The 19,487-nt window shown below is 37.2% G+C and overlaps 1 protein-coding gene across 2 annotated transcripts in view; it reads right to left on the bottom strand.

The window, feature by feature from the left end:
• LOC118397886 (anoctamin-1-like) overlaps nt 1-19,487 on the bottom strand; it is a 121,407-nt gene that overhangs the window by 44,560 nt on the left and 57,360 nt on the right. For both annotated transcript variants that reach the window (XM_052466320.1, XM_052466319.1), the window contains 2 exons: nt 13,170-13,234; nt 11,504-11,638 (listed from right to left, as the gene is read on the bottom strand). In XM_052466320.1, the coding sequence (XP_052322280.1) occupies nt 11,504-11,638; nt 13,170-13,234 (200 nt within the window). The remainder of the gene's footprint in view (nt 1-11,503; nt 11,639-13,169; nt 13,235-19,487) is intronic.

Below are 19,487 nucleotides of genomic sequence, written 5' to 3'. Positions count from 1 at the left end.
AGAGGCCCCAGAGTCTGCAACACCACTAAGCAAGGAGCACCACCAAGCAAGCAAAACCATGAAGACCGAGCTCTCCAAACAGGTCAGGGACAAAGTTGTGGAGAAGTACAGATCAGGGTTGGGTTATAAAAAAATATCAGAAATTTTGAACATCCCACAGAGCACCATTAAATCCTTTATTAAAAAATGGAAAGAATATGGGACCACAATAAACCTGCCAAGAGAGGGCCGCCCACAAAAACTCACAGACCAGGCAAGGAAGGCATTCATCAGAGATGAAACAAAGAGACCAAAGGTAACCCTGAAGGAGCTGCAAAGCTCCACAGCGGAGATTGGAGTATCAGTCCATAGGACCACTAAGCCGTACACTACACAGAGCTGGACTGTACGGAAGATTGGCCAAAAAAAAGCCTTTGCTTAACCTCTTCAACCTATGGGGGCGCTATGTCATTATTGGATAAAAAAACGTGCCCGTTTTAAGCGCAATATTTTGTCACGAAAAGAGGCTCGACTATGCATATAATTGGCAGCTTTTGAAAGAAAACACTCTGACGTTTTCAAAACTGCAAAGATATTATCTGTGACTGCCCCAGAACTGATGCTACAGGCGAAATCAAGATGAAACCTCAAACAGGAAATGAGCAGAATTTTTGAAGCTCTGTTTTACGATCGTCTCCTTATATGGCTGTGAATGTGCCGTGAACGAGCTTATGCTCTCTGCCGTTCACGGCACAAATAAAAAATACCCCACTGTAAACCACTCTACATCCTAAAGCTTTCTGTTACAATATCTACATCCTAAAGCTTTCTGTTACAATATCTACATCCTAAAGCTGTCTGTTACAATATCTACATCCTAAAGCTTTCTGTTACAATATCTACATCCTAAAGCTTTCTGTTACAATATCTACATCCTAAAGCTTTCTGTTACAATATCTACATCCTAAAGCTTTCTGTTACAATATCTACATCCTAAAGCTTTCTGTTACAATATCTACATCCTTTCTGTTACAATATCTACATCCTAAAGCTTTCTGTTACAATATCTACATCCTAAAGCTTTCTGTTACAATATCTACATCCTAAAGCTTTCTGTTACAATATCTACATCCTAAAGCTTTCTGTTACAATATCTACATCCTAAAGCTTTCTGTTACAATATCTACATCCTCTTTCTGTTAATATCTACATCCTAAAGCTTTCTGTTACAATATCTACATCCTAAAGCTTTCTGTTACAATATCTACATCCTAAAGCTGTCTGTTACAATATCTACATCCTAAAGCTTTCTGTTACAATATCTACATCCTAAAGCTTTCTGTTACAATATCTACATCCTAAAGCTTTCTGTTACAATATCTACATCCTAAAGCTTTCTGTTACAATATCTACATCCTAAAGCTTTCTGTTACAATATCTACATCCTAAAGCTTTCTGCTTTCTGTTACAATATCTACATCCTAAAGCTTTCTGTTACAATATCTACATCCTAAAGCTGTCTGTTACAATATCTACATCCTAAAGCTTTCTGTTACAATATCTACATCCTAAAGCTTTCTGTTACAATATCTACATCCTAAAGCTCTACATCTGTTACAATATCTACATCCTAAAGCTTTCTGTTACAATATCTACATCCTAAAGCTTTCTGTTACAATATCTACATCCTAAAGCTTTCTGTTACAATATCTACATCCTAAAGCTTTCTGTTACAATATCTACATCCTAAAGCTTTCTGTTACAATATCTACATCCTAAAGCTGTCTGTTACAATATCTACATCCTAAAGCTTTCTGTTACAATATCTACATCCTAAAGCTTTCTGTTACAATATCTACATCCTAAAGCTTTCTGTTACAATATCTACATCCTAAAGCTGTCTGTTACAATATCTACATCCTAAAGCTTTCTGTTACAATATCTACATCCTAAAGCTTTCTGTTACAATATCTACATCCTAAAGCTTTCTGTTACAATATCTACATCCTAAAGCTGTCTGTTACAATATCTACATCCTAAAGCTTTCTGTTACAATATCTACATCCTAAAGCTGTCTGTTACAATATCTACATCCTAAAGCTGTCTGTTACAATATCTACATCCTAAAGCTTTCTGTTACAATATCTACATCCTAAAGCTGTCTGTTACAATATCTACATCCTAAAGCTGTCTGTTACAATATCTACATCCTAAAGCTTTCTGTTACAATATCTACATCCTAAAGCTGTCTGTTACAATATCTACATCCTAAAGCTTTCTGTTACAATATCTACATCCTAAAGCTTTCTGTTACAATATCTACATCCTAAAGCTCTGTTACAATATCTACATCCTAAAGCTGTCTGTTACAATATTACATCCTAAATATCTGTTACAATATCTACATCCTAAAGCTTTCTGTTACAATATCTACATCCTAAAGCTTTCTGTTACAATATCTACATCCTAAAGCTTCTGTTACAATATCTACATCCTCTGTTACAATATCTACATCCTAAAGCTGTCTGTTACAATATCTACATCCTAAAGCTTTCTGTTATCTACATCCTAAAGCTTCTGTTACAATATCTACATCCTAAAGCTTTCTGTTACAATATCTACATCCTAAAGCTGTCTGTTACAATATCTACATCCTAAAGCTTTCTGTTACAATATCTACATCCTAAAGCTTTCTGTTACAATATCTACATCCTAAAGCTTTCTGTTACAATATCTACATCCTAAAGCTTTCTGTTACAATATCTACATCCTAAAGCTTTCTGTTACAATATCTACATCCTAAAGCTTTCTGTTACAATATCTACATCCTAAAGCTTTCTGTTACAATATCTACATCCTAAAGCTTTCTGTTACAATATCTACATCCTAAAGCTGTCTGTTACAATATCTACATCCTAAAGCTTTCTGTTACAATATCTACATCCTAAAGCTTTCTGTTACAATATCTACATCCTAAAGCTTTCTGTTACAATATCTACATCCTAAATCTGTTACAATATCTACATCCTAAAGCTTTCTGTTACAATATCTACATCCTAAAGCTTTCTGTTACAATATCTACATCCTAAAGCTTTCTGTTACAATATCTACATCCTAAAGCGTTCTGTTACAATATCTACATCCTAAAGCTTTCTGTTACAATATCTACATCCTAAAGCTTTCTGTTACAATATCTACATCCTAAAGCTGTCTGTTACAATATCTACATCCTAAAGCTTTCTGTTACAATATCTACATCCTAAAGCTGTCTGTTACAATATCTACATCCTAAAGCTTTCTGTTACAATATCTACATCCTAAAGCTTTCTGTTACAATATCTACATCCTAAAGCTTTCTGTTACAATATCTACATCCTAAAGCTTTCTGTTACAATATCTACATCCTAAAGCTTTCTGTTACAATATCTACATCCTAAAGCTTTCTGTTACAATATCTACATCCTAAAGCTTTCTGTTACAATATCTACATCCTAAAGCTTTCTGTTACAATATCTACATCCTAAAGCTTTCTGTTACAATATCTACATCCTAAAGCTTTCTGTTACAATATCTACATCCTAAAGCTTTCTGTTACAATATCTACATCCTAAAGCTTTCTGTTACAATATCTACATCCTAAAGCAATATTACATCTGTTACAATATCTACATCCTAAAGCTTTCTGTTACAATATCTACATCCTAAAGCTGTCTGTTACAATATCTACATCCTAAAGCTTTCTGTTACAATATCTACATCCTAAAGCTTTCTGTTACAATATCTACATCCTAAAAAATATCTACATCCTGTCTGTTACAATATCTACAATATCCTAAAGCTTTCTGTTACAATATCTACATCCTAAAGCTACAATTCTGTTACAATATCTACATCCTAAAGCTTTCTGTTACAATATCTACATCCTAAAGCTGTCTGTTACAATATCTACATCCTAAAGCTTTCTGTTACAATATCTACATCCTAAAGCTTTCTGTTACAATATCTACATCCTAAAGCTTTCTGTTACAATATCTACATCCTAAAGCTGTCTGTTACAATATCTACATCCTGTTACAATATCTACATCCTAAAGCTGTCTGTTACAATATCTACATCCTAAACAATATCTACATCCTAAAGCTGTCTGTTACAATATCTACATCCTAAAGCTTTCTGTTACAATATCTACATCCTAAAGCTGTCTGTTACAATATCTACATCCTAAAGCTTTCTGTTACAATATCTACATCCTAAAGCTTTCTGTTACAATATCTACATCCTAAAGCTTTCTGTTACAATATCTACATCCTAAAGCTGTCTGTTACAATATCTACATCCTAAAGCTTTCTGTTACAATATCTACATCCTAAAGCTTTCTGTTACAATATCTACATCCTAAAGCTGTCTGTTACAATATCTACATCCTAAAGCTTTCTGTTACAATATCTACATCCTAAAGCTGTCTGTTACAATATCTACATCCTTAAAGCTTTCTGTTACAATATCTACATCCTAAAGCTGTCTGTTACAATATCTACATCCTAAAGCTTTCTGTTACAATATCTACATCCTAAAGCTGTCTGTTACAATATCTACATCCTAAAGCTTTCTGTTACAATATCTACATCCTAAAGCTGTCTGTTACAATATCTACATCCTAAAGCTTTCTGTTACAATATCTACATCCTGTCTGTTACAATATCTACATCCTAAAGCTTTCTGTTACAATATCTACATCCTAAAGCTTTCTGTTACAATATCTACATCCTAAAGCTTTCTGTTACAATATCTACATCCTAAAGCTTTCTGTTACAATATCTACATCCTAAAGCTGTCTGTTACAATATCTACATCCTAAAGCTTTCTGTTACAATATCTACATCCTAAAGCTGTCTGTTACAATATCTACATCCTAAAGCTTTCTGCTACATTCTGTTACAATATCTACATCCTAAAGCTGTCTGTTACAATATCTACATCCTAAAGCTTTCTGTTACAATATCTACATCCTAAAGCTTTCTGTTACAATATCTACATCCTAAAGCTTTCTGTTACAATATCTACATCCTAAAGCTTTCTGTTACAATATCTACATCCTAAAGCTTTCTGTTACAATATCTACATCCTAAAGCTTTCTGTTACAATATCTACATCCTAAAGCTTTCTGTTACAATATCTACATCCTAAAGCTTTCTGTTACAATATCTACATCCTAAAGCTTTCTGTTACAATATCTACATCCTAAAGCTTTCTGTTACAATATCTACATCCTAAAGCTTTCTGTTACAATATCTACATCCTAAAGCTTTCTGTTACAATATCTACATCCTAAAGCTTTCTGTTACAATATCTACATCCTAAAGCTGTCTGTTACAATATCTACATCCTAAAGCTTTCTGTTACAATATCTACATCCTAAAGCTGTCTGTTACAATATCTACATCCTAAAGCTTTCTGTTACAATATCTACATCCTAAAGCTGTCTGTTACAATATCTACATCCTAAAGCTTTCTGTTACAATATCTACATCCTAAAGCTGTCTGTTACAATATCTACTAATCCTAAAGCTGTCTGCAATATCTACATCTGTTCTGTTACAATATCTACATCCTAAAGCTGTCTGTTACAATATCTACATCCTAAAGCTGTCTGTTACAATATCTACATCCTAAAGCTGTTACAATATCTGTTACAATATCTACATCCTAAAGCTTTCTGTTACAATATCTACATCCTAAAGCTGTCTGTTACAATATCTACATCCTAAAGCTGTCTGTTACAATATCTACATCCTAAAGCTTTCTGTTACAATATCTACATCCTAAAGCTTTCTGTTACAATATCTACATCCTAAAGCTGTCTGTTACAATATCTACATCCTAAAGCTTGTCTGTTACAATATCTACATCCTAAAGCTTTCTGTTACAATATCTACATCCTAAAGCTGTCTGTTACAATATCTACATCCTAAAGCTGTCTGTTACAATATCTACATCCTAAAGCTTTCTGTTACAATATCTACATCCTAAAGCTTCTGTTACAATATCTACATCCTAAAGCTTTCTGTTACAATATCTACATCCTAAAGCTGTCTGTTACAATATCTACATCCTAAAGCTTTCTGTTACAATATCTACATCCTAAAGCTGTCTGTTACAATATCTACATCCTAAAGCTTTCTGTTACAATATCTACATCCTAAAGCTTTCTGTTACAATATCTACATCCTAAAGCTTTCTGTTACAATATCTACATCCTAAAGCTTTCTGTTACAATATCTACATCCTAAAGCTGTCTGTTACAATATCTACATCCTAAAGCTTTCTGTTACAATATCTACATCCTAAAGCTTTCTGTTACAATATCTACATCCTAAAGCTGTCTGTTACAATATCTACATCCTAAAGCTTTCTGTTACAATATCTACATCCTAAAGCTTTCTGTTACAATATCTACATCCTAAAGCTGTCTGTTACAATATCTACATCCTAAAGCTTTCTGTTACAATATCTACATCCTAAAGCTTTCTGTTACAATATCTACATCCTAAAGCTTTCTGTTACAATATCTACATCCTAAAGCTTTCTGTTACAATATCTACATCCTAAAGCTTTCTGTTACAATATCTACATCCTTTCTGTTACAATATCTACATCCTAAAGCTGTCTGTTACAATATCTACATCCTAAAGCTTTCTGTTACAATATCTACATCCTAAAGCTTTCTGTTACAATATCTACATCCTAAAGCTGTTACAATATCTGTTACAATATCTACATCCTAAAGCTTTCTGTTTCAATATCTACATCCTAAAGCTGTCTGTTACAATATCTACATCCTAAAGCTTTCTGTTACAATATCTACATCCTAAAGCTATTCTGTTACAATATCTACATCCTAAAGCTTTCTGTTACAATATCTACATCCTAAAGCTTTCTGTTACAATATCTACATCCTAAAGCTTTCTGTTACAATATCTACATCCTAAAGCTTTCTGTTACAATATCTACATCCTAAAGCTTTCTGTTACAATATCTACATCCTAAAGCTTTCTGTTACAATATCTACATCCTAAAGCTGTCTGTTACAATATCTACATCCTAAAGTTACAATATCTACATCTGTTACAATATCTACATCCTAAAGCTTTCTGTTTATCTGTTACAATATCTACATCCTAAAGCTTTCTGTTACAATATCTACATCCTAAAGCTTTCTGTTACAATATCTACATCCTAAAGCTTTCTGTTACAATATCTACATCCTAAAGCTTTCTGTTACAATATCTACATCCTAAAGCTTTCTGTTACAATATCTACATCCTAAAGCTTTCTGTTACAATATCTACATCCTAAAGCTTTCTGTTACAATATCTACATCCTAAAGCTTTCTGTTACAATATCTACATCCTAAAGCTTTTCTGTTACAATATCTACATCCTAAAGCTTTCTGTTACAATATCTACATCCTAAAGCTTTCTGTTACAATATCTACATCCTAAAGCTTTCTGTTACAATATCTACATCCTAAAGCTTTCTGTTACAATATCTACATCCTAAAGCTTTCTGTTACAATATCTACATCCTAAAGCTTTCTGTTACAATATCTACATCCTAAAAGCAATATCTACATCCTAAAGCTTTCTGTTACAATATCTACATCCTAAAGCTTTCTGTTACAATATCTACATCCTAAAGCTGTCTGTTACAATATCTACATCCTAAAGCTTTCTGTTACAATATCTACATCCTAAAGCTTCTGTTACAATAACATCCTAAAGCTTTCTGTTACAATATCTACATCCTAAATCTGTTACAATATCTACATCCTAAAGCTTTCTGTTACAATATCTACATCCTAAAGCTTTCTGTTACAATATCTACATCCTAAAGCTTTCTGTTACAATATCTACATCCTAAAGCTTTCTGTTACAATATCTACATCCTAAAGCTTTCTGTTACAATATCTACATCCTAAAGCTTTCTGTTACAATATCTACATCCTAAAGCTTTCTGTTGCAATATCTACATCCTAAAGCTGTCTGTTACAATATCTACATCCTAAAGCTTTCTGTTACAATATCTACATCCTAAAGCTTCTGTTACAATATCTACATCCTAAAGCTTTCTGTTACAATATCTACATCCTAAAGCTTTTGTTACAATATCTACATCCTGTCTGTTACAATATCTACATCCTAAAGCTGTCTGTTACAATATCTACATCCTAAAGCTTGTCTGTTACAATATCTATCCTAAAGCTTTCTGTTACAATATCTACAGCTTCTACATCCTAAAGCTTTCTGTTACAATATCTACATCCTAAAGCTTTCTGTTACAATATCTACATCCTAAAGCTTTCTGTTACAATATCTACATCCTAAAGCTTTCTGTTACAATTACATCCAGCTGTATGTTACAATATCCTAAAGCTTTCTGTTACAATATCTACATCCTAAAGCTTCTGTTACAATATCTACATCCTAAAGCTTTCTGTTACAATATCTACATCCTAAAGCTTTCTGTTACAATATCTACATCCTAAAGCTTTCTGTTACAATATCTACATCCTAAAGCTCTTCTGTTACAATATTTCTTACAATATCTACATCCTAAAGCTTTCTGTTACAATATCTACATCCTAAAGCTTTCTGTTACAATATCTACATCCTAAAGCTTGTCTGTTACAATATCTACATCCTAAAGCTTTCTGTTACAATATCTACATCCTAAAGCTTTCTGTTACAATATCTACATCCTAAAGCTGTCTGTTACAATATCTACATCCTAAAGCTTTCTGTTACAATATCTACATCCTAAAGCTGTCTGTTACAATATCTACATCCTAAAGCTTTCTGTTACAATATCTACATCCTAAAGCTGTCTGTTACAATATCTACATCCTAAAGCTTTCTGTTACAATATCTACATCCTAAAGCTGTCTGTTACAATATCTACATCCTAAAGCTTCTGTTACAATATCTACATCCTAAAGCTTTCTGTTACAATATCTACATCCTAAAGCTTTCTGTTACAATATCTACATCCTAAAGCTTTCTGTTACAATATCTACATCTTTCTGTTACAATATCTACATCCTAAAGCTGTCTGTTACAATATCTACATCCTAAAGCTTTCTGTTACAATATCTACATCCTAAAGCTTGTCTGTTACAATATCTACATCCTAAAGCTTTCTGTTACAATATCTACATCCTAAAGCTGTCTGTTACAATATCTACATCCTAAAGCTTTCTGTTACAATATCTACATCCTAAAGCTTTCTGTTACAATATCTACATCCTAAAGCTGTTTCTGTTACAATATCTACATCCTAAAAGCTGTCTGTTACAATATCTACATCCTAAAGCTTTCTGTTACAATATCTACATCCTAAAGCTTTCTGTTACAATATCTACATCCTAAAGCTTTCTGTTACAATATCTACATCCTAAAGCTTTCTGTTACAATATCTACATCCTAAAGCTTTCTGTTACAATATCTACATCCTAAAGCTTTCTGTTACAATATCTCTAAAGCTTCTGTTACAATATCTACATCCTAAAGCTTTCTGTTTATCTAATCCTAAAGCTGTCTGTTCTCTACATCCTAAAGCAATATCTACATTCTTTACAATATCTACATCCTAAAGCTTTCTGTTACAATATCTACATCCTAAAGCTGTCTGTTACAATATCTACATCCTAAAGCTTTCTGTTACAATATCTACATCCTAAAGCTTTCTGTTACAATATCTACATCCTAAAGCTGTCTGTTACAATATCTACATCCTAAAGCTGTCTGTTACAATATCTACATCCTAAAGCTGTCTGTTACAATATCTACATCCTAAAGCTTTCTGTTACAATATCTACATCCTAAAGCTGTCTGTTACAATATCTACATCCTAAAGCTGTCTGTTACAATATCTACATCCCTGTCTGTTACAATAACTCCTTCTTTCTGTTACAATATCTACATCCTATCTACAATATCCTAAAGCTGTCTGTTACAATATCTACATCCTAAAGCTTTCTGTTACAATATCTACATCCTAAAGCTTTCTGTTACAATATCTACATCCTAAAGCTGTCTGTTACAATATCTACATCCTAAAGCTTTCTGTTACAATATCTACATCCTAAAGCTTTCTGTTACAATATCTACATCCTAAAGCTGTGTTACAATATGTTACAATATCTACATCCTAAAGCTTTCTGTTACAATCTACATCCTAAAGCTTTCTGTTACAATATCTACATCCTAAAGCTTTCTGTTACAATATCTACATCCTAAAGCTTTCTGTACAATATCTACATCCTAAAATACAATCTACATCCTAAAGCTTCTGTTACAATATCTACATCCTAAAGCTTTCTGTTACAATATCTACATCCTAAAGCTTTCTGTTACAATATCTACATCCTAAAGCTCTGTTACAATATCTACATCCAAAGCTTTATGTTACAATATCTACCTAAAGCTTTCTGTTACAATATCTACATCCTAAAGCTTTCTGTTACAATATCTACATCCTAAAGCTTTCTGTTACAATATCTACATCCTACAATAACAGCTGTCTGTTACAATATCTAGCATCCTAAAGCTTTCTGTTACAATATCTACATCCTAAAGCTTTCTGTTACAATATCTACATCCTAAAAATATCTACATCCTAAAGCTTTCTGTTACAATATCTACATCCTAAAGCTGTCTGTTACAATATCTACATCCTAAAGCTTTCTGTTACAATATCTACATCCTAAAAGCTTTCTGTTACAATATCTACATCCTTCTGTTACAATATCTACATCCTAAAGCTGTCTGTTACAATATCTACATCCTAAAGCTTTCTGTTACAATATCTACATCCTAAAGCTTTCTGTTACAATATCTACATCCTAAAGCTTTCTGTTACAATATCTACATCCTAAAGCTTCTGTTCAATATCTACATCCTAAAGCAATATGTTACAATATCTACATCCTAAAGCTGTCTGTTACAATATCTACATCCTAAAGCTTTCTGTTAAAGCTGTCTGTTATCTACATCCTAAAGCTGTCTGTTACAATATCTACATCCTAAAGCTGTCTGTTACAATATCTCCTAAAAGTTTCTGTTCTGTTACAATATCTACATCCTAAAGCTTTCTGTTACAATATCTACATCCTAAAGCTTTCTGTTACAATATCTACATCCTAAAGCTGTCTGTTACAATATCTACATCCTAAAGCTGTCTGTTACAATATCTATATCCTAAAGCTTTCTGTTACAATATCTACATCCTAAATCTGTCTGTTACAATATTTGAAGTGAATCAATTGGATGTGGGAATATAATGAGGTCCTACATCTACTTGAGCTATGTCTCTGGCTTTCCATTTGGTCTTCTTCGATCACTTCAATGGTCTTAGACACTTTACACACAGTGAATTAATTGTATAAATTATAACCTCAGGCAGACATGCCCTATGATACTGCCGGCTAGAACCAATGATTATGTCCTTGGCTGTGTATGGGGCTAACCTGGGAATGTTGTCGTCTACGGTGGCACAGCCATACAGGAACACGATGACTCCCACTAGAGAAGCAGGGATCAGCATTTGGGTGTACAGCCCCAGCCATGCAAAGTACAGCCCTATCTTCTCCCCAAAGTACTTCCTGCATAGGAAACAATACAGCAATCTCATCTTTCAAATAGAATAGAAATAATAGAATGGAATACAATATAATTGAATGTAATACAATATAATAGAATGTAATACAATATAATATAATGTAATACAATATAATACAATATAATAGAATGTAATACAATATAATAGAATACAATATAATAGAATACAATGTAATTGTCACGCTGTGATCTGTTTCACCTGCCCCTGTGATTGTCTCCACCCCCTCCAGGTGTCACTTATTTTCCCCAGTGTATTTATCCCTGTGTTTCCTGTCTCTCTGTGCTAGTTCATCTTGTTTTCCCCAGTGTATTTATCCCTGTGTTTCCTGTCTCTATGTGCCAGTTCATCTTGTTTTCCCCAGTGTATTTATCCCTGTGTTTCCTGTCTCTCTTTGCCAGTTAATCTTGTTTTCCCCAGTGTATTTATCCCTGTGTTTCCTGTCTCTCTGTGCCAGTTCGTCTTGTTTTCCCCAGTGTATTTATCCCTGTGTTTCCTGTCTCTATGTGCCAGTTCATCTTGTTTTCCCCAGTGTATTTATCCCTGTGTTTCCTGTCTCTCCTTGCCAGTTCATCTTGTTTTCCCCAGTGTATTTATCCCTGTGTTTCCTGTCTCTCTGTGCCAGTTCATCTTTTTTTCCCCAGTGTGTTTATCCCTATGTTTCCTGTCTCTCTGGGCCAGTGTATTTATCCCTGTGTTTCCTGTCTCTCTTTGCCAGTTCATCTTGTTTTCCCCAGTGTATTTATCCCTGTGTTTCCTGTCTCTATGTGCCAGTTCGTCTTGTTTTCCCCAGTGTATTTATCCCTGTGTTTCCTGTCTCTCCTTGCCAGTTCATCTTGTTTTCCCCAGTGTATTTATCCCTGTGTTTCCTGTCTCTATGTGCCAGTTCATCTTGTTTTCCCCAGTGTATTTATCCCTGTGTTTCCTGTCTCTCTGTGCCAGTTCATCTTGTTTTCCCCAGGGTATTTATCCCTGTGTTTCCTGTCTCTCTGTGCCAGTTCGTCTTGTATGTTTTTGTCAAGTCAACCAGGGTGTTTTTCCCCGTACTCCTTTTCTATTCTCTTTTGCTAGTCTTCCTGGTTTTGACCACTGCCTGACCTTCGGTACCTATTGGACTCTGAACTGGTTTTGACCTTTGACCTGCCCACGACCATTCTCTTTCCTACTCCTTTTGGATTATTAAACATCTTAAACTCCAACCATCTGTCTCCTGTTTCTGCATCTGGGTCTCGTCTTGTGTCATGATAATAATAGAATACATAAAAGAACATAGAATAAATAAATATAGAATTTATAAATATATAAAGTATTTCCTGCATTAGGAAGAACATATTGCATTAGAAGGTTAGGCGCAACACTTTCTCCATTATGAAACAAATAAGGTTTATTTGATATAAAAATGAAAAACATAATGTGACATTTCAATCTAAACAGACCTTCACCAGATAGCAATTGAGGAAGAACAGAGCAATCTCAGAAATAACGTTCCAGATTCACTATAGGAAACTTTCCCTCACCTTACTAGCCCGATAGGCTGGTATTTGTAAAATACACTGTAACTCGCCCACTCCTCATACAAGAGCTGAAACACAGAACAATAAAATGTCAAAACATAACAGGCATTACAGGGTCCACACTTAAAAAGGAGAGTTTAAAAGTCATATTTTGATTTGTCTATTCTTTGAAGAGGCAACAAGACAGAGCAGATGTTTCGACTGTTAGGCCACCATCAGTGCTATTGCTTTCAAACCAGCATGCATTCACTCCAATTTTTCAGCACGTCTTCCTTATGACTCTCACTAACAATTATATCCGTCTCAGCTCTTAGTCAAGCTCCTGTAACCATGATTGCTGGAGAGAGAGTGTGTGAGAGCTGTGAATGGGTCTTTTGACCTCTGAAAGCTGATATGAGCTGTAGTTGGAGACCGAGGACCAGAGAGGGTCAGAGAAGGTCAGATACATTTGAAGTCAGCTCTCTTTTCATCCTCATCTGATGACAGATGTCAGGTGGAACCTAGAGAGAGAGAGAGCGTGCTAACTGTGGTAAATGAAAGGGTGGCAGGTGTGAAGGGGAGAGGGGAAGAGAAGGGGGAGACAGAAGTGGGGAGATAGATGGGGGGGTTGAGGTTGTGACTGGTGGGGGAACAGGGGAGAGCTGTGCAGGGAGAGGGGGGAAAGGTTGAAGAGCAGGGGGGAAACAGACAGGGGAAGGAGTCAGGGGGTGAGGAACAGAGGGGAGACAAATGGAGGAAGGGAGGCAAAGGTTGTGACTGGTGGATGGAGAACACAGTGCACATTATTGGGATCTGGGGACACAACTGTGTTCCTTCAATCCAGTACTATTATGTCCTTGTCCTGTCCTCCCTCTCTGTGACACCACTCACTCATTTCTAATCTATCTATCCATCCGCCTGTCTGATCAACACCCTTTATGTTGATGTTCTACTGGCTGACTGCTTTCATCAAACACTAGAGTACAACTGTGAAGCTGAACATTATTGCACAACAATATCATTATCTGTTATTGAAAGACAGATTTGTTTTTTTCTCTTTCTCGTCTCATTCATACTTTCGTCCAGCCTCTTATGTGTCCTTGATCATTTCAAAACCAATGGTTCTCTTGTTCCATTGAAGTTAATCTGAGAGGCTGTCTTCCGAGTGAAGAACACATGCTGTTCCTCTCTCTCTCTCTCTCTCTCTCTCTCTCTCTTCTCTCTCTCTTCTCTCTCTCTCTCTCTCTCTCTCTCTCTCTCTCTCTCTCTGTCTCTCTCTGTCTCTCTCTCTCTCTCTCTCTCTCTCTCTGTCTCTCTCTCTCTCTCTCTCTCTCTCTCTCTCTCTCTCTCTCTCTCTCTCTCTGTCTCTCTCTCTCTCTCTCTCTCTCTCTCTCTCTCTGTCTCTCTGTCTGTCTGTCTCTCTCTCTCTCTCTCTCTCTCTCTCTCTCTCTCTCTCTCTCTCTCTCTCTCTCTCTCTCTCTCTCTCTCTCTCTCTCTCTCTCTCTCTCTCTCTCTCTCTTCTCTCTCTCTCTCTCTCTCTACATTTGGAACCCGGCGATAGTGGCGTTGGTGTACAACGTACTAAAAGCCTTCATGGAGAAGAGGGTCAGAGAGATCATTTGCAGTGTGAAAATACCATTGAAGAACCATTCACACATACAGTAACATATATGTACATTGTTTGTACATGCTGTGACTAACTGTACATGTCCCTCTTCCTCCCCTTGGCATTGGGTTGTCCCTGTGTGGGTAACATAGTGTATCTCCCAGCCATGCAGACAGCAGTAAGGTGATCTGTGTGCTTGAGGCCGGGCTCTCCAGGCACATTCCTTCTAACCCTTCCATTCTCAACACTGGTACAAGACCACACTCTTTGAGAAAAAGGTGCTATCTAGAACCAAACTTTTGACTGGTACTATATTCAAACACCGTACCCGACACCTCTGAGCTGATTTCTGATGTGATGATCGGTCTTTTCCTCTCTGTCTCTCTCTCTCTCTCTCTCCCTCTCTCTTAATTCAATTTAAGGGGCTACTTTTGGCATGGGAAACATATTTACATTGCCAAAGCAAGTGAAATAGATAATAAACAAAAGTGAAATAAACAATAAAAATTAACAGTAAACATTACACAAAAACATTCCAAAAGAATAAAGACATTTCAAATGGCACATTATGTCTATATACAGTGTTGCAACGATGTGCAAATAGTTACAGTACAAAAGAGAAAAAAAGAAACATAAATATGGGTTTTATTTACAATGGTGTTTGTTTTTCACTGGTTGCCCTTTTCTTGTGGCAACAGGTCACATACAGTATCTTGCTGCTGTGGTCTCCCTCCCTCCCTCCCTCAGTGAACCTCGGCCAAAAGACCCTGGCTAGTACCCACTGTATCCTACGCTGCTCAGGTGTTGACAGAGAAGTGTGGGTTGACGGGTCCGGGGCCCTCCCTTCCTCTCTTCTACCAGCACGGTCTCTCTTTCTCTCCCTTCCTCTCTTCTACCAGCACGGTCTCTCTTTCTCTCCCTTCCTCTCTTCTACCAGCACGGTCTCTCTTTCTCTCCCTTCCTCTCTTCTACCAGCACGGTCTCTCTTTCTCTCCCTTCCTCTCTTCTACCAGCACGGTCTCTCTTTCTCTCCCTTCCTCTCTTCTGCCAGCACGGTCTCTCTTTCTCTCCCTTCCGCTCTTCTACCAGCACGGTCTCTCTTTCTCTCTCCCTTCCTCTCCTCTACCGGCACGGTCTCTCTTTCTCTCCCTTCCTCTCTTCTACCAGCACGGTCTCTCTTTCTCTCCCTTCCTCTCTTCTACCAGCACGGTCTCTCTTTCTCTCCCTTCCTCTCTTCTACCAGCACAGTCTCTCTTTCTCTCCCTTCCTCTCTTCTACCAGCACAGTCTCTCTTTCTCTCTCTCTCCCTCCCCTCCAACCCCAACAGCCAGCGTTTCCACCACAACCATCCTACTGAAATACTTGTACAGGTCAAATCCCAACAGCCAGCGTTTCCACCAGAAACATCCTACTGAAATACTGTACAGGTCATACCATAATAACCCACTAGACTTCTCTCACCACAAAGCCTAGCGAACCAACAGGCTACAGACAGGCAGCTTATTCTCCTGTTGTGTCACCACCCAAAGATACCCTCCTCCTCCTCCTCTCCTCCCCTCCCCTCTTTATGAGATACTTATCTTCACTAAACTATAGTATGTTTGAATTTATCTTTAGGATTACGCTAGCTATAAGAAAGTAAACTGTCTGATAATTTAACAAAACACATTTGTTGTGAAGATGAGACACACACACACACACACACACACACACACACACACACACACACACACACACACACACACACACACACACACACACACACACACACACACACACACACACACACGCTACAGTATGTACATTCCATCTGTTGCCAAGCTGAGCTTATTGCAATCATTCTCAGCGGGAGGAAGATAAGACACTTGGACACGTCCCCGTTCAGAGAGAATACCTCAATTACATGCCATTATTCTGTTTCAATGATAGGGATGCCAATAGGATCGTTCTAATGCTCAACAGATGTTCCAGACAGTACCATGGCACCACTAACACACAGCAGCCTCGCTACACAACAAGGAAGATAGTGGGTATTTTCTACCATGGCACCACTAACACACAGCAGCCTGGCTACACAACAAGGAAGATAGTGGGTATTTTCTACCATGGCACCACTAACACACAGCAGCCTGGCTACACAACAAGGAAGATAGTGGGTATTTTCTACCATGGCACCACTAACACACAGCAGCCTCGCTACACAACAAGGAAGATAGTGGGTATTTTCTACCATGGCACCACTAACACACAGCAGCCTCACTACACAACAAGGAAGATAGTGGGTATTTTCTACCATGGCACCACTAACACACAGCAGCCTGGCTACACAACAAGGAAGATAGTGGGTATTTTCTACCATGGCACCACTAACACACAGCAGCCTGGCTACACAACAAGGAAGATAGTGGGTATTTTCTACCATGGCACCACTAACACACAGCAGCCTCGCTACACAACAAGGAAGATAGTGGGTATTTTCTACCATGGCACCACTAACACACAGCAGCCTCGCTACACAACAAGGAAGATAGTGGGTATTTTCTACCATGGCACCACTAACACACAGCAGCCTCGCTACACAACAAGGAAGATAGTGGGTATTTTCTACCATGGCACCACTAACACACAGCAGCCTCGCTACACAACAAGGAAGATAGTGGGTATTTTCTACCATGGCACCACTAACACACAGCAGCCTGGCTACACAACAAGGAAGATAGTGGGTATTTTCTACCATGGCACCACTAACACACAGCAGCCTCGCTACACAACAAGGAAGATAGTGGGTATTTTCTACCATGGCACCACTAACACACAGCAGCCTGGCTACACAACAAGGAAGATAGTGGGTATTTTCTACCATGGCACCACTAACACACAGCAGCCTGGCTACACAACAAGGAAGATAGTGGGTATTTTCTACTTGTTGTTTGAACTAAACTCTCTGAAGCATATGCTAAATTATGCAGTTTTGCCTTCTAATATTTCAGGGCACCAAACATGCCCTTAACAGGATGTTCAGGAATGATCTTGAATAGGAACGGTACTACACACAAATGCCAAACTACAGGACACTATTGGGTCAGTGAAAAAGAAGCACGATTCCTGATGAGCCATCACAGTCTCCACACCAGACCTCCATTCCATGCAGTATTTGAGGTGTAAACTAAAGGAAACAGAGCACCAGAACATCTGAATAAGCTAGCTAACAGGAATGTCTGTTGAAAAGCCAAACAAACCTTGAGTCTGCTCTAAACTAGTCCCAGATACAGTTACTGCAGTCACTACTGTCTTTCTTAGGCTCAATGGAGAGAGGTACACACTTATCCAGTCATACAGACACACTTATCTTCACTAAACTATAGTATGTTTGCATTTATCTTATCAATAGGATTACGCTAGCTATAAGAAAGTAAACTGTGCGATAATTGAGACACACACACACACACACACACACACACACACACACACACACACACACACACACACACACACACACACACACACACACACACACACACACACACACACACACACACACACACACACACACCAACATCTCTCCAGCAGGCAGAGCAGAAGAGGCCTGAAGAGACCTCAGTACAAACAGGACCCTGTGCCAATGCAGCAGAGTCAGCTGATAAGATTGTGTAGCTGTCATCCTCAGCAATAACAAACCCCAGGGCCCAGCCCATCGTCTTGGAGAGGGGTCTGCCCTGCTCAGACACCAAGCAGCTGTACAGTCATTAAACACACACCAAGAAGCTGTACACGCATCAATTAAACCATCTCCAGAAACATGGCTGTTAATATCAGTGTGGTCTGTTAATATCAGTGTGGTCTGTTAATATCAGTGTGGTCTGTTAATATCAGTGTGGTCTGTTAATATCAGTGTGGTCTGTTAATATCAGTGTGGTCTAACATCAGTGTGGTCTGTTAACATCAGTGTGGTCTGTTAATATCAGTGTGGTCTGTTAATATCAGTGTGGTCTGTTAATATCAGTGTGGTCTGTTAATATCAGTGTGGTCTGTTAATATCAGTGTGGTCTGTTAATATCAGTGTGGTCTGTTAATATCAGTGTGGTCTGTTAATATCAGTGTGGTCTGTTAATATCAGTGTGGTCTGTTAATATCAGTGTGGTCTGTTAATATCAGTGTGGTCTGTTAATATCAGTGTGGTCTGTTAACATCAGTGTGGTCTGTTAACATCAGTGTGGTCTGTTAATATCAGTGTGGTCTGTTAATATCAGTGTGGTCTGTTAATATCAGTGTGGTCTGTTAATATCAGTGTGGTCTGTTAATATCAGTGTGGTCTGTTAATATCAGTGTGGTCTGTTAATATCAGTGTGGTCTGTTAATATCAGTGTGGTCTGTTAACATCAGTGTGGTCTGTTAATATCAGTGTGGTCTGTTAATATCAGTGTGGTCTGTTAACATCAGTGTGGTCTGTTAATATCAGTGTGGTCTAACATCAGTGTGGTCTGTTAATATCAGTGTGGTCTGTTAATATCAGTGTGGTCTAACATCAGTGTGGTCTGTTAATATCAGTGTGGTCTGTTAATATCAGTGTGGTCTAACATCAGTGTGGTCTGTTAATATCAGTGTGGTCTGTTAATATCAGTGTGGTCTGTTAATATCAGTGTGGTCTGTTAATATCAGTGTGGTCTGTTAATATCAGTGTGGTCTGTTAATATCAGTGTGGTCTGTTAACATCAGTGTGGTCTGTTAATATCAGT

Source organism: Oncorhynchus keta, chromosome 17 (genome assembly GCF_023373465.1).
Source record: "Oncorhynchus keta strain PuntledgeMale-10-30-2019 chromosome 17, Oket_V2, whole genome shotgun sequence".
NCBI lineage: Eukaryota > Metazoa > Chordata > Actinopteri > Salmoniformes > Salmonidae > Oncorhynchus > Oncorhynchus keta.
The sequence above is the reverse complement of the archived record's forward strand: the minus strand, read 5'-3'. Positions and strand labels throughout refer to the sequence as shown.